General features: G+C 39.3%; 1 protein-coding gene across 2 annotated transcripts in view; it reads right to left on the bottom strand.

The window, feature by feature from the left end:
- Positions 1 to 1,931: 1,931 nt before the first annotated feature.
- EXT1 (exostosin glycosyltransferase 1) overlaps positions 1,932 to 24,782 on the bottom strand; it is a 302,790-nt gene continuing 279,939 nt past the window's right edge. For both annotated transcript variants that reach the window (XM_008573520.1, XM_008573521.1), the window contains 7 exons: positions 23,143 to 23,275; positions 20,000 to 20,118; positions 18,680 to 18,775; positions 14,735 to 14,824; positions 8,902 to 9,062; positions 6,598 to 6,769; positions 1,932 to 2,467 (listed from right to left, as the gene is read on the bottom strand). In XM_008573520.1, coding sequence (XP_008571742.1) covers positions 2,282 to 2,467; positions 6,598 to 6,769; positions 8,902 to 9,062; positions 14,735 to 14,824; positions 18,680 to 18,775; positions 20,000 to 20,118; positions 23,143 to 23,275 — 957 coding nt within the window. In that variant the 3' untranslated portion in view covers positions 1,932 to 2,281. The remainder of the gene's footprint in view (positions 2,468 to 6,597; positions 6,770 to 8,901; positions 9,063 to 14,734; positions 14,825 to 18,679; positions 18,776 to 19,999; positions 20,119 to 23,142; positions 23,276 to 24,782) is intronic.

The raw sequence follows: 24,782 nt of genomic DNA on the forward strand, positions 1-24,782 counted from the left end.
TGAATAAGGGTTAATTGCTAACTTTTTAACTCTCTGAGAAGGGCAGCTTACATTGCATGACCTATTAGACTAGGTATTTTATAGAAAGACACAAGTGCAAGTTCCATGGACCATCTCAACAAATACATGAGATAATCATATTTACTTAGGGGGAAATGTCACATGCTTGAGAGTGGGCTAAGGATGGGTCAAATTGGATGATGCAGCTTACATTGCATGACCTATTAGACTAGGTATTTTATAGAAAGACACAAGTGCAAGTTCCATGGACCATCTCAACAAATACATGAGATAATCACATTTACTTAGGGGGAAATGTCACATGCTTGAGAGTGGGCTAAGGATGGGTCAAATTGGATGAGAGAGGTATGAGGAGCTGTTCTGCAGAAAAAAGGCTGCAGAGAAAATCCCTTCTCTAGTTGAACTTCATTGCCTGGGCACCACTCACAACACAGAATGTGGACATGGGCCCTGGTCCTTGCTCTGCTCTTAGGTAGTCTGTTATCCCTCTGGACCTCGCCCTTCTCTAGTTGAACTTCATTGCCTGGGCACCACTCACAACACAGCATGTGGACATGGGCCCTGGTCCTTGCTCTGCTCTTAGGTAGTCTGTTATCCCTCTGGACCTCTGCAGACACTTAACTTTCACCCTGTTTTACTGCTCCCTCTCTGTGCTCTTATAGCAAGTTATTCTCAGATGTCTACTGGACTTATGGTTTCCACTGACCTAAGCCAGTCTCTTGAAGTACTGGAACATAATTCTATGATGGGCTTTTCTTCTAAAACAAAACTGGAAATTAATGTAAAAACGTGTGAGAGTTTAGGGGAGAAAAGAAACCTAAAATGCTTATTGTTTATTCTGCATAATAGGTGGTAGAACACAATAATGTCTTTCTTTTTTCTGTTCCTTCTTGCCTCTTCCAAGTAGAAGAAAGCATTTAATATCAGAAGTCTGCTTTTTATATTGGAGTTAAGGAATATAGTTTTGCTTTTTTCTTTTCAGTTTGTATTTGCAGCTTCACAATAATCATAAGCTCAAGACAGCATCTGCAGGCATAGAAAGGTTCTTTCTAACAAAAAGCACAACTAAACTTCTCCACAGATTTAAACATTATAATTAAATAGTAATCACATTTGTTTCTAACTATTTTGTTTGCCAGATTCTTGCTTAAAACAACGTTTGACCCAAAATGGTATTAGTGTACCAATGGTGAGGCACACCCTGTTTCTGCACAGCAATCCCTCTTACTCAATGGTGTGAATTTACATATTTCTTTCTCAATAGAGAAGCTTCTGAAACTTGAGGTTTTCATAAACATTAAAGAACTCATTTTGTAAATAATCTGTCTCTCCCCCATCCCCAAAATAATCATCCTTCCTTGGAATCTAAAGCAAAGCCTTTCTCCAGCTGTAAGCAGACATGTCAATGGTTGAGTCTATAATCTAGCCCACACTCCTGAAAAGCACTGAGTTTCCGTTGTGGGTCAATATTCCCATCTCACTAACATGCTGGTAGGTTGTTTGGATTGTTTCCTTGCTAACTGAACATTTTTTAATTATCCTAGTGTTTTCTTGGTACTAATTCCCCCCAACCCCCAGTGAAAAAAGATCATACTTATATATCTCAAACAAAGTTTTTGGTTAGAACTGCCTACTTGGAAGTCAGAATACTTTCTCTCATGCAGTGACATTTTAGAGATAAAAGTTCAAGTGGATTTAAAAATTCAAAGTGGAATACAATTTGCACTGGCAAAGTTGAATAATGAACGTGTCTTAACTTATGCTCAGTTACTTCCTGACACGGGGTAGAGTGACTTATGTGTTTTCCATGAAGTCTGAGCTTTCGCAACTGCAGGAAACCTGCATGACCAATGGCAATGATGTCTGTGGGAAGAAAAGTAGCAGCTTTGAAATACTCACAACCAACACAATTTTGATTAAAGAAAGAACTCTGGTTTTTAATAGTTTTGATCATTAAAAAAGTTTAAACCTGCATAGCAATCATTTCAAAAATAATTATTTAATGTTCCATAATTAAACTGTACACAACCTAGTCTTGGGACAAAGAAGCCAGTGAGGTGAGTTTGGAGCAGTCCGGTGCAGTCCCAGGAGCCAGGAGTTGAGTTCTCATTGGCCTTTTTTTTTGTCATCTGTTCATCTGAATTTATTTGGATACTTGGCACAATCTGGCTCTGCTGTTGAGCGGATCTGCACTGGGAAGAGAGAACAGCTCAATCCCGTCTCTTCTTGCTTCTTCCCCTCCCCACCACGGCCGGATTCCTCAAAGTCGCTCAATGTCTCGGTATTTCTTCCTCAGGATAGAGACCTGGTCTTTAAAGAGGACGGGGTCGAGCCTCATCTGAGAGTGGATCAGCGGCATGTAGCCAAACCAGCTGGCAAACGTATTCATGCAGCTCTGTCGCTGGGCAAAGTGGTCGGGGTCAGCCCAACGTGAAGCCCGAGAAGTCTAGGGAAAAGGAGAGAAATCAGGAAGATGATGAGGGAGTGCAGGTGAGATGGACACATTGCAGAAAACTGAGCCAGGTGATGGGTAGCAGCAGAGCTTGGGGTCTGGTCTGACCACCAAGCCTCACCATCCATTGGGGAAAATGCACGCACAGATCCTGGTTTCTAGCCTTGCCAGAGGAAGGTTTTCCCAAGAAATGCTAAGTTCCTCAATGTTAAAACCATTCAAACACTCAAAGATCCATGTTGATGACTAATTCTCTGAAGTTTTCTGAATTGACTAATTCTCTGGTCAGTAGATGACTTACCAATGGAACCTTAACTACTATGGTCACTTAATATAAAACTTCTCTTTGTACTTGGGACCAAATACTATGACTAACAATGTGTTTATGATTTCAAAGATAATTTTATAAATCCTTCTTGTTTACTTGGTTGATTTGGAGATACCAATAATCAACTTTCAGAAGTCCATTTTTCTATCCATCCATCTCTCCCTCCCTTCTACTATCCCTCCACCTTTATAAAGCTTCCATTGAGTCCTTTGTTAAAAAGTCACACGTATAGTTGAAGAACAAAATAAAACCTTTTACACTTCATTCAAGGCTAGTGTTATGCGGCATCTAAAAATCCATTTTCCCTTCCATAAATGTCTCCACTGAGATGACTCCATGAAATGTAAGGGGATGAATTCAGTGGTATAAAGAGCATGTGTCTTTAAGACTAACTATACACTAAAATCTCAGCTCTGCTCTTCTCTTAACCCAAGAATTATTGCATTTTCTACTCCTAGTGGAAATGCCCGATGTTTACTTTTTAAAGGATAATTAACCCTATAAAGAGTCATTGATTATCCAGAATAGAAAAAAGATTTACTCTGGGTAAGTTAGGAAAGATGGTTACCATCTTTTCAGTTCTCTGTGTTGCCCTTAATGTTGGTTAACTATCTGTAGGCCATGAGAATGATTGGCATTTATTTAAAAGAAAGTCTGAAATAAACCGAGTGCAGAAATTTAAACAGAACAGCTAAGCATCTTTAAAACCATGTTTTTATCAAACAAGGAAAAGATGGGCTGTCCAATTATGGGGAAAAAAAACAAAAACCTATTTAGGTCGATAGGCAACTCTTTAACAAAGTGTATGTGTTTGTGTGTGTGCTCAATGTGTTCGTGTCCTCACACATTGTTAGAAATATAGAAACAAGGAAAAGATGGGCTGTCCAATTATGGGGAAAAAAACCAAAAACCTATTTAGGTCGATAGGCAACTCTTTAACGAAGTGTATGTGTTTGTGTGTGTGCTCAATGTGTTCGTGTCCTCACACATTGTTAGAAATATACTTTCATAGGAAGGTACATTTTAGGGTAAGAAGCACTCAGAGTCAGTAAAATCACAAGTATCAACATGCTTGAAAATAACATCAGAGATAAATGCAAATGTCAAGTTACCTCTGAGCAGCAGAATAACAAACAAAACACTATTTGTAAAGTGTTTTCGTGAAGCTCATTTGAGCTTCACAACAACCTGGTAAAGTATCTACCCGGGTAATAACATCCCCATTCTACAGTTGAGGAAGTAGGTTCAAGAAAGTTACACTTATTTGTTCAAGGCTAGAAAGGGGCAGTACTCAGGCTCCATTTTTTACCATTTATACCAAGAGAACTCCACCTGACAAATCAGAAAAAGGTATCAAATTAAGCTAAATGGTTGAGTTTATATCAGAACCCCAAAGATATCTCGTTTTGTTTCTAAATTGATATGGGTTTGCAGGCCACTTCTGATTGGCCCACTCATTCCCAAAGGGCCAGACCCCCACACCCCGCAAAAGTGCTCACATAGGCAAATGGAAATACTGTGCAGAGCTTAAGCTCTTTCTTATTTTTGTTCACAAATGAAAAAAAAGAGTCCAGTTGAATCATTCAAGTATCTTTTTTTGCCTCTAGATTTTAACATTTACTCTGGTCAATGAACATATATTAGATGAGATATTTTCCTGTGTAATAAAAATATAATCTTAGAGTATGATATCCATTTACATCACTAGTCACTTAAATATTCAACAAACTAATGCACATGATGAGAAGAAGTGGGCAAATATAGTAACTGGATAAATCTATTTAGACCTAAGGTTAAATTTAGATTTGTCCCAAAAGATAGGTGAAATTAGTAGACATATTGGTTTGATAGAATTAGCAAATCTATGAAAAAAGCACAAAAACAACCACTAAGAAATTATGTTATTAGAGTTCCACCCCTAATGAGTGTATAACCTCAGGGAAGTCTGAAGAACTCTCTGAGCAAACAATATTAAAGCAACAGTGTGTCCTTACATGAAATAATATATATTAAAATGTCTGGACATAGTGGACAATACATCATTTGTCTCCGAACAGTTTTTCAGCCTTAAAGATTAAAAATTCTTACAAATTCTCTTGTCTGTTCTTTTAGTCGTTAGAGGGAAATAAAATTTTCCACCAGACTTCTGCTAAGGGCAGCTCCTTTGTCATAACCAGTACCTACAACAGTGCCGGTAACCTGTACATGCTCAGTAAATATTGAATGACTAAATTTTATAAACTTAAAACCCTGTAAATTTTTTGTTCTAAATTTAGCAAATGAAAAACCATCAATTGTGTTACCATGAGGCCTAGCTAAATTTTCCTTTGTAAAAGCTAGATTTGTGTATGATTTTTAACACCTGTTACAAAAAGGCACATGGAAAAACCCCAAACAATTGAACTGACATATCCGTGGTAAAGCATGTTCTTTCAGGTTGACTCCAATCCTATTGGATGCTTATGATTTAATTTGGACAGTTCTAAATGGTCTTAAGATTTTTCATTTCTTGTATAAGTATTGGCTTTGCCTAAGATGAATAAAGGTAGATGAACTTCAGCATATCCAGATGCGCCTGATACCCGGACCCTGGGGTGTAGAAGAACAAGCAGGGGAACGAATGGAGTCTAGGATTCAACTCCCAGTTCTGTCTCTAACTTACCGGGCAATGTGTGGCAATATGCTTAAATTCTCTGGGTCCTAACCTTCTTACTTATAAAAGAGAAGGTTGGATTATATTGCCTTGAAAGTACAAAAATTTTATGACTCAACACAATATTTTACTTTGCTTTCATAAAACTTTCATAGATATCATCTCAAGCCTGTGAGTTAGATTTCTCCATTTCCATTTTAAAGATGAGCCAACTGAGTTTCAGCAGGTAACTGACTTGCCTACAGTTTATAAACGCTGGTTCTAGAACTGAAAGTAGAGTATTGGGACTCCTGGTAAGTCATGAGCAACCACCAGAAGGTTGTGTTGAAGACAGCATTATTCACTAGTCATTATATAAGGCACCTACAATAAACTTACACAAATTCTTCATAGGTGTTTAACTCTCCTATAGACTGAATGTTTGTGCCTCCCCCAAATTTATATCTTTAAGCTTAGCCTGCAGTGTGATGGCATTTGCAGGTGGGGCCTTTGGGAGGTGATTAGGTCATGAAGTGGAGCTGTCAGGAACAGGATTAGTGCTCTTATAGAAGGTTCCCCAGGGAGCACTCTTGTCCTCCTCTCTGCCATGTGAGGACACAGCGAGCAGATGGCCATCTATGAATCAGGACACTGGCCCTCAGAAGACACCAAAATCTGCCAGTGTCTTGATGCTGGACTCCCCAGCATCCAGAACTATGAGAAATGAATGTTTGTTATTTAAACCACCCAGTCTATGGTATTTTTGTTATAGCAGCCCGAAGGAACTAAGATAGACTTTGAAGACATGTCTTTCTTCTGTCACCTTACAGGTTATTATGAGAGCTTTATATTCTTGGCATAAAGATACTTTTGAGTTGCATCTTCTGAACCATATGCTCCTTCAGAGCTTTTAGATGTGGTTTATTTCTGATATCCCCTCATTATGCCTCTTGGTGGAGTACCTAGAGGGACACGAGTCCTCATTGCCACAGGCTGGACCACCAGTTTCTGAACCATATGCTCCTTCAGAGCTTTTAGATGGTTTATTTCTGATATCCCCTCATCATGCCTCTTGGTGGAGTACCTAGAGGGACACGAGTCCTCATTGCCACAGGCTGGACCACCAGTGAGTGAACTGAGGAATGACAGTTCTCTCCCTCTTACCTGTCCCATCATTGTCTCCTTATACTGCTTCTTCTGGGTCACTTTGATTGGAGGCAATTTTGTCACAGCAGACACCAGGAAATTCATGAGAATGTCCTCACAATTGGCCAGTTGGTCTACCATGTTCTTGAGGCTGGCTGGCAGGTAATGGGAGTACAGGTAGTGATAATATCTGTAAATTCAAAGACACGTTTCACAGGGGCCACCATTACATGATAAGTGGACTTCTTCGACAGAAAACACATACCCATTTTTTGAATCCCTAAACATGTCCTGGTGATGACGGTGATGACAATGATAGCTATCACTTACATGGTATTTACTTTATGCTAGATAATGTTCTACAGTGTTTTATAAGAAATGCCTCATTTAATCCTCATAAGGAACCTACTATTATTCCCATTTTACAGATGAGGAAACAAGGCACCAAGGTAAACATAGATGTAGATATTGCTTGCCTGGTCTAATTTTAATATGACTGGTCAGTTAGAAAGAGAAACTAAATACTTAGATGGCAAGAGAAGTTACTGACACATGATCTATATATTATTACAAAGCTGCTTTGCAGTTTTAATTACTGGCTTAATCAGAACTGTATTCAATACTATCTCTTGACTCTGAGTCAAACTGTTCGATTTTTGTGACCTACAGCCATACATATTTCAACCCCGTTAGAGAAAAATCTAAATTAATCTGGTGGTCAATCATTATGGAGAACCTACAATTAATTAGAATTAATTCTCATTCTACTAATTTTTTTTTACATGTATTCATACACATACTGCATTTATAGGAAAAAAACTTTTGAATGAATCCGATTCTTTGCATGGTGAAGGCAGAAGGAAGGTGAGCAATAAACTTTTAAGAGGTGAAATCTGGAGATGAAGACTCAGTCACCCTAAATGTTTATGCCTTGGGCATTTCCAGTCCTACCCCTGAGATGGCAAGATTCTCTATTTCTATACTAAAAATGATTAAGATAAGATTTGTGTGTTCACCTTATTAAGACAGAAGAGTGGAGATACCATTAATGACTGGGGGGCAGAATGTTAGCTACCTACACTTACTAGTTTGCCAATCTTACTCCAGTCCCCTGGCTTTAAAGACTAAATATATGCAAACAACTGCCAAACTTATGTCTCCATCACTGACCTTTGTCAACATATCTTTTTGGATGTTAACATGCCCGAGACTGAACTTCTGCGTTTTCTCTAGTACTTACTCCATCTCTAGCTTTCCACATTTCTGTTGATGGCTACTCTATCCTTCCACTTCTTTAGGTCAAAAATACGAAGCCATCAAACTCTATATCCAGTCTGCCAGGACATCATGTTGGAGCATGTCCAAAATATGCCCACAATCTGAGCACTATGTACCACCTCCACTGTTTCCTTCATGGTCCCTGGCTCCATCACTGCTTGCCTGGATAGGGTCAGTCACCTTCTAATAGGTCTCCCTGCTCCTATCCTGGCCCTCTTAGAGCCTACTCTTAAGCATAGTATCCACAGTGGACGCCTCGCACATAAGCCTGATGTCTCTGCTCTGTTCAAACCCCAGCATTGGTAACCCATGCCACTTAGCAGAAAAGTCCACATGACAGGCTTCTCTCAGTTGCCCTCACCCACTCCACCCAGTCACATTGACCTTCTCGCTGCTCCTCCAACATTCAGCCTCAGGGCATTTATTCTGGCTATTCCTCATGCCAGAACATGCTTGCTGCAGGTATCTTCTTGGCTAACTTCCTCTCCTCCTTCAAGTCTCTGCTCAGATTTCACCCCCTCCACGAGGACCACTCTGGCCACCCTCCAACCTGCCCCTTGATGCCTTCGGTACTTCTGAGCCCTTACTCTTCTCTGTTTTTCCTTTTTGCTATATCACACATCTATGGTTGTTGTGACTCCCTTTGTTAGAATGTAAGACCTGCAGTGGCAGGGAATTTTTTCTGTTTTATACAAGAAACGGTGAGTCCCAAACACCCAGAATAATGCCTGGAGGTGCTCATTTAAGTATTTACTTCTGTTGTTATTCTAAATACTCAGTTACCCAATACATCCAAGTCTGTCTTCGTACTTCAGACTAACTGAAAATGTTACTCTACCACGATTTCTGGAAATGTAATAAGCCAAGTGGTTTTATGGGTTTTTAAAACACATTTGCCACATCAGCAAAACTTAAGCAGGGATACAGACTAATTTTCGTAAATGTTGTTAACAAGATTTGGCTTAAGTTCTTATTCATGCAGCAGCCAGAAACTAATATAAGGAGCTATGTAAAACCTATAAGAGAGGTGTCTGAATTCCTCACTTGTGGTAAATAGCAGCTCCTGTCAACACCATGGAGTAGTCATTGGTCCACTTTGACGTGTACCCCCACCGCTCCTTTGAGTTATCCCAGAAGTGGCTGCGTGCAGGGTACCCCACAATCCTCTCAGGGAAGCTCTGCCACACTGTGAAGGCAAAATCCACCTGCAGGCAGAACACAAGCCAAACAAGCAATCAACAGTGTTAACAAATGTCAACAAAACATTACCTTCCCTCTGCTAATTCATAATGCGAAATCCCGGGACTGTTGCACAACATTAATTCCATGTATTCATCAGCAAATTAAACTAACTGCTTGACATTTTGCCCCATAATTATGCACATTTTAATGTTTTCTGTTAAAGAAACTTCAGCTTAGTATGAAAATGAAAGAAAAAAATTGCAGATATGTCCTTAGAAATCCAGTCTGTTTAAGATAAAAAACAAGTCGAAAAAGCAGTTGCTTCTCTCCACACCACCAAAGGTGCATGTGACTGTTGATTCACATGAAGAACATACTCATGTTTCATAAACGGAAGAAGATTTCCTATGTACATTCAGGGAATGAATACACGGCATACATCATAACCAGCATATATCAAAACCAAAGTGACTAAAATCAGAGCAAGAGAAAAGAATTTTTTAAAAAGCACAGTTCTAACAGGAATACGGAGCAGATATCATAAAGAAAAAGTAATTCATGCCTCTCAGGCTTAAAGATGCACAGTTCAAGGGAAACCTACAAAAAAGCATTCACAGTGAAGCCACAGGATTACCTCAAAGGATATGCAGCCAAATGATTTTTCAGTGCTTATGTAATAACCCAAAGCAGATACTTATGAACCTGCTATATACTAACATTTATAGTTAGCAAACAGTCTGTTTTCAAATGTGTAAGCCCATTCTGACTTTCTATGATCATTTGATGAATGACAAATAAAAATAATACCTACAAAATAAAAATAACAATAGTAACAGGAAACAACCATACAATGCTTATAATAGGACAGGCACAGTTACAGGTGCTCATACAGTCTAACTCACTTTATCCTCACAATAACCCTGTGAGGTAGGCACCGCTATATTCTTTAAATCACAGAAGAAGAAACTAAGATATATGGAAGTAATTTGCCTGACCTAACAAGGGACAGAGCCAAGATCTGAACCCAGACAATCTGGTTTGAAATTCGGTATATACTATATCATAACCTCTCTTTTGGTTCTGCTGCTACAGTGGTGAAAGAAATTTATTTCTTATACAGGTTACAATTCACCCTGCAACCTTTGCTTTCTCTCTTCTTGATAAACAATACAAATGGAAATTTCATTTATTCTGCACATAGTCCAGGTCCTGCCCTCTTAGAGGTTCAAAGCAGGGCAAATAACTACTCACATTAGCCAAAAGGTGAAAACAACCTAAATTCCATCAACTGATGAATAAATAAAATATGATATCCTATATGTTGATACAATGGAATATTATTCAGCTATAAAAAGGAATGAAGAACTGATGCACACTACCATATGGATGAACCTTGAAAACATGCTAAACGAAAGAAGCCAGATATAAAAGACCAACTATCATATAAATCCATGCATATGAAATGTCCAGAATAGGTAAATCCATAGACACAGAAAACAGATCAGTGGTTGCCAAAGACTAGGGATAGAACTGCTTAATGGGTATAGGGTTTCCTTAATGAAATTAAGATTTTTCTTTAATGAAAACATTTTGGAAGAAGACAGAGGTAATAACTGCATAACACTGTGAAAGTACTAAATGCTACTGAATCCTATACTTTAAAATGGTTAATTTTATGTTATGTGAATTTTACTTCAATAAAATAAGACAGAGCTAATAAGCCTAGACCACTATTTCCCACACTTTTTGCCATATTCCCATACAACATGTTTAATTACTTATTTAATATTTTTCTTTAAATAGACTACTTTTGTTTTTAAATTAGCTTCATCTTGGGTAAAAATGTCAGTAAAATCTTAGGTCTGGTTGCTGGCTATATTAGAAAATAATACAGTTTCTAACAAACATTAAAATAAAAATGTAATTGTTAAAATTAAATATGTTTGTAATGAACCATCTAAACTATCTTATATATAAAAACCGTCTTTTGGAAACCCAAGCCTGGGTGATTTTCAAAGATCCTTTTATTTCCAAATTCTTTGGGCTTCATTAGAAGACACTATTTTTGTAAACAGCCATAAATTCTAATTTTTATGAAAATCCAATTTGGTACAATGGCTAAGTCTCTGTCAATTTTACTGTACCAGGAGGCATTCAGATAAAGGTTATTTCTGGGTGTGCCTATGAGGAGTTTCTAGATGAGAGTGACATTTGAGCTGGTGGAGTGAGTGAAGCAGACTGCCCTCCCCAGTGTGGACGGGCATCAGCCAATCCACTGAGGGCCTGAATAGGACGAAAAGGAGTGGAAGAAGAAATTTACTCTCTTTTTCTTTCTGCCTGCTTGCTTGAGCTGGAACATTGGTCTTCTACTGCCCTTGCACTGGGATTTCTACAATTGGTTCCCCTATTTCTCAGGCCTTAAGACTCTCACTGGAATTATACCTACAGCTTTCCTGTGTCTCCAGCTAACAGGTGGCAGATTGTGGGACTTCTCGGCCTCCATAATTATGGGAGCCAATTCCACATAATAAATCTCTCTGTCTCTGTGTGTGTGTATACATGTACTTATATGTGTGTGTGTGTGTGTGTGTGTGTGTGTGTATATTTATATTTATATATATGTGTGTGTATATGTGTGTATATATATACACGCACATATATACTTAACATTTACATGTATACACACACTCACCTATTGCTCACCTATTGGTTGTATTTCTCTGGAAAACCTTAATACACTGCCCTATCTCAAGATAAGAAAGACAATAGGGCTTGTTCCCCAACACTATAACATCCTGGGGGAAAAAAAGTAGGGTAGTGAAACATACATTAAGAAAGCTTAGTGGGGAGTGGTGCATCTTAAAGTTAAAAGACAGCAGGGGAGTGGACAGCATTTGACAGAAAATTGAAATTAGGTCGTGATAGCCTACACATTGTCACTGGCATTCAATACTAATGGTGTCAACTGATGGGACAGTATATTGTATAGCCTGTTGTCAAAGAATCAGCCTGGCTGTCAGTACTCTTTGTGGTTTTCCATTATTCTTTGAAAAGGAAACACATGCACTGGCAGCTACTACAGAACCCAATGGGGTGTTTTCATCACATGAATTTCTTACTATCACAAACCTGTTTCAAGTCATTTCAAAGGAACTCAAAAGTAAATTCAGATGAAACTATGGTTCTTGTGATAGCTCTGCTTTCACACAGATCATTAACACATCAAAGGAGGCAAAGGTCAGCTTAAGCCCTTTTCTCTTAAAAACCAACATCTGTTTTCTTTTGAGGATTTGCAGCAACTGAAATAAATGTAAATAACTATAAACTAACTATATCTAATACTCTTTACAGGATGCTGTTTAAAAATCTATCCTTAATGCTACAGAGAGACATTTAAACAAGCTTAGAATCCTTAGAGAGGAAATAAAATGAACCAACATCTATTCACCTAAAAAAAGAGAAAGAAATCCCTTGCCCACAACCATTTTAGGCGACACAACCATTCCACGGATCAGCCGGCAACAGCAAACCAGACTGCCAGCCTCTTAAATTTACATATCATTTTCAACCCACGGTGACTTCTAATTACTTCACATACAACACATGTTCCTCCCAGCATGCACTGAGTGATCGGAATTGCTATTCTTTGAGAAGAAATTCATCAACACAACGATGTATCACAGCAGCTGAAAGTTATTTCACCATGGGACAGGGAAAAACAAATCCTAGAGTGAGACTAATTGCCTTGTGCCCAGGGGAAGATACAAGATGAATCAACACTTCAGGTCACAGGGTAATGATTTAGATATACACTATGGTTTTCTTGACCGCTGCATTTCCTGTGTTTGCCCTCCAAGATCCACTGTTCACTCTTCTTGCCCTGCTCTATGCCTTGGGATAATGGAACCCTATGGACTGCTGGTTGGTGTCTGGTTAGGTCCGGTCGATGGGAGTCAGCAGCAAGCAAATGAAGGCAAGACAAAGAGAGAGGTCAGGGTATCTCTTTCCTGCTTCCTCCTTATACTGACACTGGAGTTCTGGCAGTAGCCACATTCCCACATGATCATAGCTCTGGTCAGGCAGCCTCTCCTTCCTAGTTCCATCTCTAAGGGACTCAGGAAGCGTTGTTTCCTTCTCCCGCTCCTTCACACCTAGGGCGGGAGCTGTTTTCCTGCTCTTGCTGCTCTCCACGTGTCTCACCGCTTCTTGTGGAGTCCTTTAACCCCACCCACACTTCCCTAAGTAATCCCAAGTCCCTTCATCTGAATCATCTGATATGAATTTTATTTGCTGCCAAGACTCTGATGGATACAGGCAGGAACTGCATAACCAAAGTACCTGGTATGGAGACCAGAACAAAGAAATCTTTCAATAAGTACTTGTTAATTGAATATGCTCCTAGGATGCCAGCTTCTCTTGCAGGAAGCCAGAGTGTCCTGTACCCTGTATTCCATGGCTGTCTTTCCCTTTGAACATTAAGGGTATCTTCTCCCCAATAACGCTTTCCTCCTGCCAACTTCCACATGACACAAGTAGCTGTGTGTTCACTCTTTAATCCCCAGAGCACACACCCCCACCCCCCATTTACTCAAGTATTTATAGAGCTTCAGCTACAAAGAAAGCATTTTAAGAAGGTAAAGCCAAGGACATTTTGTCCTGGGATTATTTAGGTTGCCCTTGTACATAATGTCTGTTCAACTCCATCTGATGGAAATCGGAAGCATCCGTGGAATTTCAAGAGACACTGAATTTGCCAGCCTAAGTCAATACCAAGGCCCAGCTCTGTGGGCGGCAGACCATCAGAACCAGACTGGCATCCAGGAAAGTGCATGCTGGTAAGTGCCAATGTTTAAAGTGAAAGGAAATGATTATGAATCAAAAGGAAAAAAGATGGGAGAGGAAAGGGTATAAGTAGTTAAGTCTCTGTGCTTTTTAGCCACTACCATTAATAATGTATTTCCGATACAGTACATTTTTATACAGCTGTCATTGGTCCCCTCTGTGGTTTAAAGGAAGGTTTCAGAGATCAATACTCATTCGAGTTGTAAAAATTGGTTTTCTACCATATCTATCTTCCCTCTTCTGTCTCTCCTCCTCACATTCTTTGGGCAATCTTATTTTTGGCACAAATACCTGAACATCTGAAATAGCAGGGCTCTCCATCTCAGCCTTAAAGTGAAACCATTTGCTCTTGTGTGGGTGAAAGAAAATGAGCACTTTAAAGTAAGAAAAGCTGCCTTTAGAACCCAGAACAGTGTTACCTAACACAGACAACACACTCCCTCACAGGCATCAGGATAATGGGGGAAGGATGGGACTGTTTCCTCTGGGGGGCATGGTTGCAAGGTATGCTAAACAGGAGCCCCTCCGTCTCCCCTTGGTTCTGCACACCTGCCCACAGCTGTGCTGCTTAAAAACAAAAAAGGAGGGCAGGCAGGAGGGGAGAGGTGAGGCACAGGCATGCAAATGAGGAGCCAATTAGTGGAGAAAACAAAGAGGAAAATGCAGTCATCAGGGTGCCAGGTGGTGGCAAGGTGCTGCCAGGAATTGGGTTGATTAAAACCAACTCTGCAGGAAGTTTTGCAAAATGTTTCCGACTTCCACCACAGCAAGGCCAAGAGAAGCGCTGGCACCTTGGGACTCGGGGCAACTGCCTGAAGAGCCCACCCACCCGCTCCTCAGGCACGGTTCTTACCTCTGTCGTTGAAAGCACTGTGTCCTCGTCAAGGCTGAGCACGGCATCTGTGATGATGTTGTCATAGGGCAGAAAACGGCTGCTCATCACCTGGAGGGAGTTGGAAGTAGGCAGGAGGAAGGGAATGAGGGAAAAAGAGAGGTAAATTTAGAGTTTTGTTTTCAGGAAAATTGCCCCACGCTCACCTTCATAAACAATGATCTTTATTCTACCTACTACGGTGTCACACCTCAACATTGAAAGATTTCCATCTTATTAGTGCAGATTCATTGGTTCCACAAACAAGGCACCTTGCTGGTCAAAGGGAGTACAAAGATAAATAAGATATACTCCCTGTCTTTGAGGAGTTCATAGTCTGTAGAGGAGACCAAGAAGCAGATGACCAGTCTTAGCTTAACATGAAAAATGCCAGGAGACCAGAGAATGGAGCAACCAGGTGCTCAGAACAAATGAAGGCCTCAGAAAGGTTAAGGTTGCCCAACATGGACCCAGGACTTCATCCAGATGGTGTGATTGTACAGAGCACCTCAGCCACTATGCTAGACCCGTCTCAGGTTTGGAAAGGACCTCAAAAGTGAATTTAGAAACAGCTATGTGTATCACAAATTTACCATCTTCCTCTGAAAGTTATATAGCAATGATGGCATCCCCTCTGAATTCATATTTGGAGACCCGAGGGAAAAGACACATTCACCATCAACTTTGCAGGCACAAAGGCCAGGGAATGAAGCAACTGAACACTGGAGACAAAGGAAAAGGGAAAAATGAGACACCTAACTGGCTGCCAAATGTACACTCTCCACAAATCTGAGTACCCCAGAGGAAACCCAAGCTATGTTTACATCAAGAACGCAGCTTGTCCATAGAACTGTGAAGTTCTTAGAGAGCTTGGGACATTAAAGAGTGGAATGTGTCCACTCTAGCCCATCTCTGAAAGCCCATGGGATGTATCTGCAACATAAATGGCTGCAGGGGCTGTTCCTACACATCTGTCAACTGGGTGTTTTTATTTTATTTCTCAGGCTTTCGAAATAAAATAAAATATAAAGTGATCTGCAACCCCATATACATAGCACTCAGAAATCTCAGCCTGAAGCAATTCTTCTGATATTGTTTACATGTCCACTGACTAATGCAGAAACCATTCGCTGCCAGCTTAGCAATGTCCTGACCTTTCCCTTGTTAAGCCTACAGGGGAAAACTGCAAAGACAAGGCCTATAAATTCAAAACAGAATTTTTCAGCCAAAGTAGCAAACACATCAATTTAAGATTCAAGGCTAGACATGGAGATTTTAAAATGGAAAATGAGGAGGACATAGGGCTTCTGCACCGTCACCTACCCAACTACTGGTTTTTAAAGGATCTCTTTTCTTTTTTCCTGAATCTGCTTCATCAACAGAGGTTAGGAGCCCAGAAGCCAACCACTTCCAAATTTTAGTGTAGAACCTAGAGGCCTTCTTTCAAACACCGTGCCTTGGCTACCTTCTTGAATAGATTAGTATGAGAAGAACCAATATATTTACAAAGTCTATCCTGAGTGAACTGGATTTTCCTTGTTAGTTCACTGAAGAAATGTTTAGCTACCATGTGAGATTCTAACTCCTTTAGAATCAGCAAACATGACTAGGAAATGACCAAGACTGAAGAAGTTTACTGTCTAGTGGGGAAGATTGCACGGCATCTGTGATGATGTTGTCATAGGGCAGAAAACGGCTGCTCATCACCTGGAGGGAGTTGGAAGTAGGCAGGAGGAAGGGAATGAGGGAAAAAGAGAGGTAAATTTAGAGTTTTGTTTTCAGGAAAATTGCCCCACGCTCACCTTCATAAACAATGATCTTTATTCTACCTACTACGGTGTCACACCTCAACATTGAAAGATTTCCATCTTATTAGTGCAGATTCATTGGTTCCACAAACAAGGCACCTTGCTGGTCAAAGGGAGTACAAAGATAAATAAGATATACTCCCTGTCTTTGAGGAGTTCATAGTCTGTAGAGGAGACCAAGAAGCAGATGACCAGTCTTAGCTTAACATGAAAAATGCCAGGAGACCATGAATCACAGTATAAAAATGCAGTATTACCTAAAGAAGTCAGAATGGCTCCCAGACAGTTAGACTGGATCCTGTTTGAATATTCTGACATATCCAAAGAAAGACATAACTACCAGGAGGAGATCTGGTCACCCATGGAAGCATAATAAACAAAGAATCCCAAAGTTCAAAGTTAACTGCATTCGAGTACTGTTCAGGGCTTCAGGCACTGGAATTGGAACACTGCTATTCCTATGACAAGTTATTCTACTGGGGAGATGGATATAAGGGGTTGTAGGTAGGAGATTTTTGTATGCATTCCCTTTCATGAAACCATGCCATGGTGAGATGGATTCACAAGGGTAAGAAAGAATGATGCCAGGAGGCATGTGATTATTCTAATGCCCACCTTTTCTCATTAATGCTTACCAAGCAGCTGTCTGACAACCAGGTTGCTGAACTCCAGTCCCATGAATGCTGTAACTATATTTGTCATATTCCCCACTGCGTTCCAATCCTGAACACAGTGCCCAGCATGCATAGGCCACTCATAAACTGCAACTGAATAGACAGTGCACTGATCATCTTGTCCATGTGACAGTTACAATTGTCATTTCATTATGCTGAACCCTATGAAATCGCCACTTTTGGTGAGTCAAATGATAATTTCAAGTGGTTCAATCTAATAAATTGATATTTTGTCATTCTGGTTCAAAGGTGTTGTACTTAGAGTGAGCCAGTTTTTCACGACTTGATCCTTCAGGGATCATTATGCTGAACCCTATGAAATCGCCACTTTTGGTGAGTCAAATGATAATTTCAAGTGGTTCAATCTAATAAATTGATATTTTGTCGTTCTGGTTCAAAGGTGTTGTACTTAGAGTGAGCCAGTTTTTCACGACTTGATCCTTCAGGGACTGACAAAGGAAGTCTCTTGGATGGCACTGCTTCACCAATCTCAGTTTTATTAAGTAATGACAGATCACTTCACTATGGGTAAGACCTAGGAGAAAGCAACAAGCAGAAGCTAGAGGAAAAAGAGCTCAACTCTGGCTTCTGATAGTGAGAGAAATTTCAAAGAGGTGGTAGCATGTGAACAGGGGCTTAAAGGATATATGGGAATGCCGATGGAGACAAAGAATTGAGAACATCAACTGGCAAAGATAAAAATTAGAGGTAGGATGGGACGCAGTGCAATTCAGATGATTGTAAATGATCACATTTGGTAGGGGACAGTGGAAAGCAATGAAGGAGAAGATTGGAAGCCTGGCTAGGACCAGATTATGCATGACTTCAAGTACCAATTTAAGGCATTAGTGAATGGAGTTCCCGAAGGGTCATGAGTTGATCGGGAAGATGGCTCAGCTCTGGGCAAAATGAATTGAGGAATGGAGCAGTGGCTAGCTAGGAAGCACTCCTACCTTTGGATGGAGACACCAAAACAAAATTATGGTGCAAATGTCCTTTTTAAGATAAATGGGAGGAAGAACCACTGGTCTGACTGACACAACTCATTTGGATTCATCAGCTAAGCAACCTCATGCATAACCACCACCACCAGCCTTATCTTCATGCTTGTCATTTATGGAAAGATTACTGTTGCCAGACCCTGATTTCATTCCATCCTAATGATGACCCTAGGTGGTATATATTATTATTTCCATTTGGTAGATGAGGAAACAGGCTGAGAGAGATTAAGTATATGAGATAGCATCAAGACCCAAGTTTCCCTGATTTGAAAGCCTACGGCTGTCAAAGCTGAGGACAGTATGAGACAAGTAGTGTTGTAGAAAAAATAATCCAGAGACAGCAGCTCTCATAGGCAGGAGGAAGACATCTAGGGCCAACATCCAAAATGTCCCACAGATAAGATACCATGATCGTTCCACATTTAGGTGCCCTTTGAGTCCTACCTTGCTTTCTCCTTCAATGACGATGACAGGCACAGCAGTGGCAGGCCAGCGGTGTTTGGCTGGTAGGGGCTTGTCACAATTCCATAGAACTATGATCTAAAAGGGACAGGTATCATTAGATGGCTGGATTAGGTTGTATTTATGTAGGCCTCCAACCCAAAGCACTTCTCATAGAAAGAGAAAGAGGAGCTGGAGATCTCGGCAAGGCAGACATCAAACTGAATTTTAAATTAAGTCCACTCCCACGCAACCTTCAGAACCTTATCACTTCAACAACTACAGACAGGGGACAGAAAGAGTAACCTGAAAAAATTATGTCTGGGGGTAGAGGAAAGCTGGAGGAAAAGAAGTAATTTCAGGGTTGCGGGAGCTTAATAAAGTGGTTTCCTAAATTCTGATATGTTATGATGATGAGTGAGATAACAACTCTGATCACATTAAACAGAAATGTTCACTGAATATCTGAACATCTGCTATGAACTTGTGCTACATCAGGCAGTATGGAAGAAATAAAAGAATTCAAGATAGAACTAGGATGAGCTCATGTTTTGGATTCTCCAGAATGGTTGCTGATTTTATGTGACTTTATAATTTCCAGTAAAGGCATTTAGTTCAAAAATACATACTTGAACATGATTTCATTCTCTACCCGTTTGTAAACCTTCTTATTTAAATGAATTCAAAAATCAGAAAAATCACTGTTAGAGTATAAGAGTGATACTGACTTGGAAAATATTGTCACCATAGATATAATCTTCTGCTCCCAATTTTATAAATAGTCATGGTTGCTATGAAAGAAAAGTTGATGCTTCCTGACACCAACAAGTCCGTTTCTCCTATTGAAATTTAATTTTCTGCATCTTCCTAGTGGTCTTTTTGATGTTACTCTGATGTTACTTTATCATTTTAACATTTAAAAACAAAATACTGTGCTTATATATTCTTTAGAGAATGTGTTGATGTATACAAGGGTACTCCAAAAAGTATGTGGAAAGATTTGTATTATCTTTTAATTTTATTTTTCTATGAACTTTTTGAAATATCCTCATGTATATAAATGTACACACACACATATTTTAACCTTACACCAGTGCAAAGGTCTTTCTTAACCCAACCCTTACCTGTGCGGATTTCACTTTCAAGCACTTCTAAGCTGATGAGAAGGGCGTTAACGGGGCATGATATAGAGGCAAGAGGAGTAACAGGGTCTGATGTCAGATGAACCCCAGGGAGCCAAGTGTGCAACAGATGAGGAGCAAGGAGCCTCCAAAGCCCACGAATTGCAGCAGGCAGGTGTCTCTTTGTCAGCTTCCCACTCACCTGAGCACAGTACTGGGACTTGGCTGCAGCCACAAGAAGCTTCAACACTGGCTGAGACTGAGAGACCAAGGGGGTCACCGCATGGATGACTGCAGTGAATTTGGAGGGGGGCTTTAAACCTGAAATAAAAATAAAAAGGAGCCTGATGAAGCACTGAAAAACAAGACTCAGAAAATTACTCCTCCTTGCTCCATTGCCTCACCCTGGAGCTAATGCTCCCTTCTAGCAGATTTTTCCTTTGCTTCTTGTGTCCTGACAGAACAAAAGCAAGGTGAAAAGCTGCTACTTAACTATTGCTTGAGTCTAGAGACCTCAATAAATTACAGATCAATTTCTAGCCCATTTCAAGATTCTTCCTTTGACATCCTTTTCCTCCCTTGTTGATGTTTCTTTACTCTCCCTTCAACTTTTTAGGTACTCAGTGTCTAAAAACACACACATGCATGCACACACACACACACTCACCAATCTCAAGAAAGATTCTACTCTAGTCACTTATACTTTAATATGGACTTAACTAAATGTGCTATCTCTCCCCGGGTATTTGCATGTGTCTAAATCCTTAATTATGTAATTAAGGGGTTTTGCCTGATTAATGGTATTTCAAATAATAACTAGCAAGTGGGAAAAGTTAAAAGCACAGCATCCAGAGCCTGACAGTCTAAGTTGAAATCCCAGTTCTACCACTTGGTGGTCATGGGACCTTGAAAAACTATTTAACCCTCTGTGTTCCCATAGCTGTGAAATGGGGATGATAGTAATTGTGCCAAACTTATGAGGTTATTGTGAGAATTAAATTAAATAAGTTAATGCATACAAAGAAAGCACTTAGGACAGGACTTAGCAAATAATAAGAACTCAATATGTGTTAGCTGCTGCTATCATCATCACCATCCTCATCACCACCACTACCACCATCATCATCATTATTTTGGAGAGGAAGCCTCCATACTCCAAGAATCTCTTCGTTGTGTAGCAGTGACATAGCCAAGAGAAAGAAGTGATGTAGACTTCTGCCAATTGCGAGCTCTGAAGCCCTAGGTAGAAAAGGATCATAAATATGCAAAACAACCACTGCCACCAAAGAGACAGAAGTGAGACGGCTTCCCCCCAATGAGTTTTCCCATAAGAACTCACTAAGAAATTAGAGACAGGTTAAGAGCCTTTTAAAACTTCATTAGTTTAGACCCACTAATTTGGTGCTTTAGTAGCTTAAATGTAAACAAGAGAGTACAAGGACATTCAAGTTAAGCTTTGATATTGATAGGATAGAGGTTAGAATCAGGCCACATAAATTAAAGGATTATATAAATGTTTTGTAGAGAAAATTATATCATCCAATTAGCACTTTAATTGTACATTACAAAGAAGCTAACCTTCCCACTATCTAGTTACACAACCAAAGTTTTGCCAAGTAAGAATAAACATGATTAAGAGATTGACTTTTTAACAGTGAGAACAAGTCACTGCTTTTAGATTTCCCTGTAATAGTTTAAGGAGCATCATTTACGCACTTTGAATGTCCTAACTCCAAATGAAGATTTCAGTACTCTAGAAGAAATATACAGAAATTCTTATAATCACTGCCTTAATCTGACAATTACTTAATCTAAATATATTAGCCAATAGGGACTGTTTGCTGAATTTGACATGATCCCCATAACATGTTTGGTTTGGATTAAAGGGTTCTTTGTCACTGGTTGATACTTCAGAGAGTGAATTTCTTTAAATTTCATCTTATCTGTTTCAAGGTAAACAAGTACAACTTAAAAACAGGTGAGATTGTTTTGGAGAACAGCGTTGGGTGGAAACTCTTGAGTCTTTTTGACCAATCAACTTCAAAGATGCTCTACTATCCCAGGGTTTCTCAAGTTTGGAACTGTGAGAGGAAATGTCCAAGATTGTTGGGTGGAAACTCTTGAGTCTTTTTGACCAATCAACTTGAAAGATGCTCTACTATCCCAGGGTTTCTCAAGTTTGGAACTGTGAGAGGAAATGTCCAAGATGTCACAAAACATGAGAACAGCTGGGGCTCCAAATACATAAATATCTAAGGTAATAACAGTAGCCTTTTGTAGAGCTTCATCCCTGTTGTAGTGGATTGAATTATGTACCCCCAAAACTCACTGAAGCTTGAATTGTGTCCCCCAAGTTTTATGTATTAGAAACTCGGTCCCCACTGTGACTGTTAGGAGGGTTGGAAATCCTATATGGTAATTGAAAGGTGGAGCCTTGAAGAGGTGATTAGATTGTAGGACCATGCAGTAGTGAATGGATTAAAAATGGTGGTCAGGGGCATGGTTCGGAGGGCTTTAAAAGAAAGAAGAGAGTCTGTCTTTCTCTCTTGTGCTCTCTGCTCCACTATTTTTGCAATGTGATACTCTGCTGTCAGTGTTGCCTCCACCAAGACCTTCACCAGATATGTTCCCTAGATTTTGGACTTCCTAGCGTCCAAAAATGTAAGCAATAAATTTTGTTTTCTTATAAATCACCCAGTTTCAAGTATTTTGTTATAAGCAACAGAAATGGATTAATACACCTGTCCATTCTTTTTTCCCCATTGTGATTAGACTAAAAGCTACTGGAGAGCAGGCATTATATCTTATTCAACTTTTTATTTCTAGCACCTAACAGTGCATTAGCATAGCATATAAGAGGAGCATAATAAATGTTGAAAGAATGAATAAATTTGTCCTTGTTATATCATATATTCTTAGTTATTTCCATTCCCCTCCCCCCCTTTTTTTAGGATGGGATAGACATGTTGGGATGGTGAAAAACAATTAGGGAGAACACTTCTAACTCCATTTTATATATGACGAGACTTAAAATCATAGCTAACCCATTGTCATATTCAAAATGACCCTTAATTTGGGGACCCTATTTCACAAAAAGAAATAACTCCACTAAATATAAAGCGAAGCTGCACAGATAAGAAAGGAGATTTTTTTTCATTTTGCAATGCTCTGCTGGATTTATAATTCTGGAACTTGATACGTCATTTACAACAGGGGTCTAGAAAGCAATCTCCAATGTAGGTTATCAGGAAGACTGTCCACTATAGAAATAAAAGAATCAAGGGGCTACAGTTCTGGACATCTTGGGGGTAAACAAGGGCAGCTCCCTAGAAGGAATGCACTTACCTAAATTAGCATAGTAGTAAGGAAAATCTCCCAGATAAGATGAATACTGTGGTAATACGAACAATCCTCCAGGATGTTTGTTCCATATTAAACTGTTACGTGATATGTGCTTGAATATTCTGTCCTGAATAATCTAGAAAACAAAAACAGCACATTGTGAGGATGAGAACCTGATGATATCTGGTAAGAATCACACTCAATTCAAATTCGAGGGATAATGACACTCAAAGTAGTGACTCTACCTCCCTTACTCCCGACACCCCAATTCTCTAGTTAAAAATGTCTGCAAGACAGAGCAACACAGCAATGAAAAAGAGTAGAAGACAGAGATAAATAATGGCTAACCAAAGTTCCTAATTAAACTTAGTTTAATCATAAATTCTATCTTGTCTTTCTATAATAATGAGTCCATGCTATTTTCAAAATAGACTGTTTGGAACTGTTAGTCTTTCCTGGATGGTTGAGCATCCTGCAGCAGTTCCAGATCCATATCAGGAAGATCTGTTCTCAGTGCACAGAGACGTCAATGTAGAACATGTGGAGACTGAACTGAAAGCATACCAAAGACATGACACATTCTAGAGCTGTTGAGATTTTGATCTGCTCTTTTAATTCAGGAGGTAAATTTATTTGCTTGTCATATTTTGTTTTCCTTTGTAAGTCACTTGCAGGACTTTGGGTACTGGTTAGCTGAAGTTTTTCTATATTTCATCTCAAGAAGCAGTGAGTTAACAATTGCTCAAAACATCCTACATAATAGGACAAGAGCATATGGCATATGAAGACTAATAATAGCCAAGCTAGTTCATTAGTTTCTTTGGACTTTGGGACCTTGCAGATCATTAAATTCTACATTTAGAGTCAAATATTCTCCCATCCTGAATCATTTGTCAGTTGAATGTGATTAGTCCACTTTATAGCTTTCTCTCTGTGACTTTCAAACCCTTATAATTATACCATCCACTCATTAAGATATGATTTGGCAAATAATTAACTTCATACAGAATTTCATGTTTTCAGCAATTTTTTTGTACTAAAAAAAAAAGAAAAAGCCTACCATAAGTCTTAAGAGATTTAAGACCTAAATCACCATTTTCCCGGTCCCTATTTATCGCAATGTGATTTTAAGTACAGACCATTTTAAGTGGAGTTTTATTATTTGCTAAGGTTATTAACATCCTCATCTCATCTCACATACTGACCAGACAAGTAATAAAGTGAGCTACATTTATCTTTGCAAACCTTACCATGTTTACTTTCCTAATGAGAGAGAACGAAGGAAGCAAGGAGGAAATTTAGAAGAATTTAAGTATCTTAGTTCAATGATTTCTGCATTTTTATCTTTCACCCAAATCAAAATTGCTGACTTTATTTAGCTGGGTGGAGTTTTCTAATGTGTTGGAGATTTTAGGTACCTAGCTAAAATCTTTGTGCTACAACAGGGATAGGTTAAAATGCTGCTGTCTAGGCATTAATTATGAGAAAATTATCATGGTTGTGAAGGGTTTTTACATGGCTAGCAATTTCAATTTGTACAACATTTATTACAGTTTTTTATATTTGGACTTTCCAAATCTAGTGTATATTTATTTCCCTTTATAGTTTTTCATTTAGATCCTCCCTTGTTTTGGCTTTCCAAA

The sequence above is a fragment of the Galeopterus variegatus genome, unplaced genomic scaffold, assembly GCF_000696425.1.
Source record: "Galeopterus variegatus unplaced genomic scaffold, G_variegatus-3.0.2 Scaffold928, whole genome shotgun sequence".
Classification (NCBI taxonomy): Eukaryota; Metazoa; Chordata; class Mammalia; order Dermoptera; family Cynocephalidae; genus Galeopterus; species Galeopterus variegatus.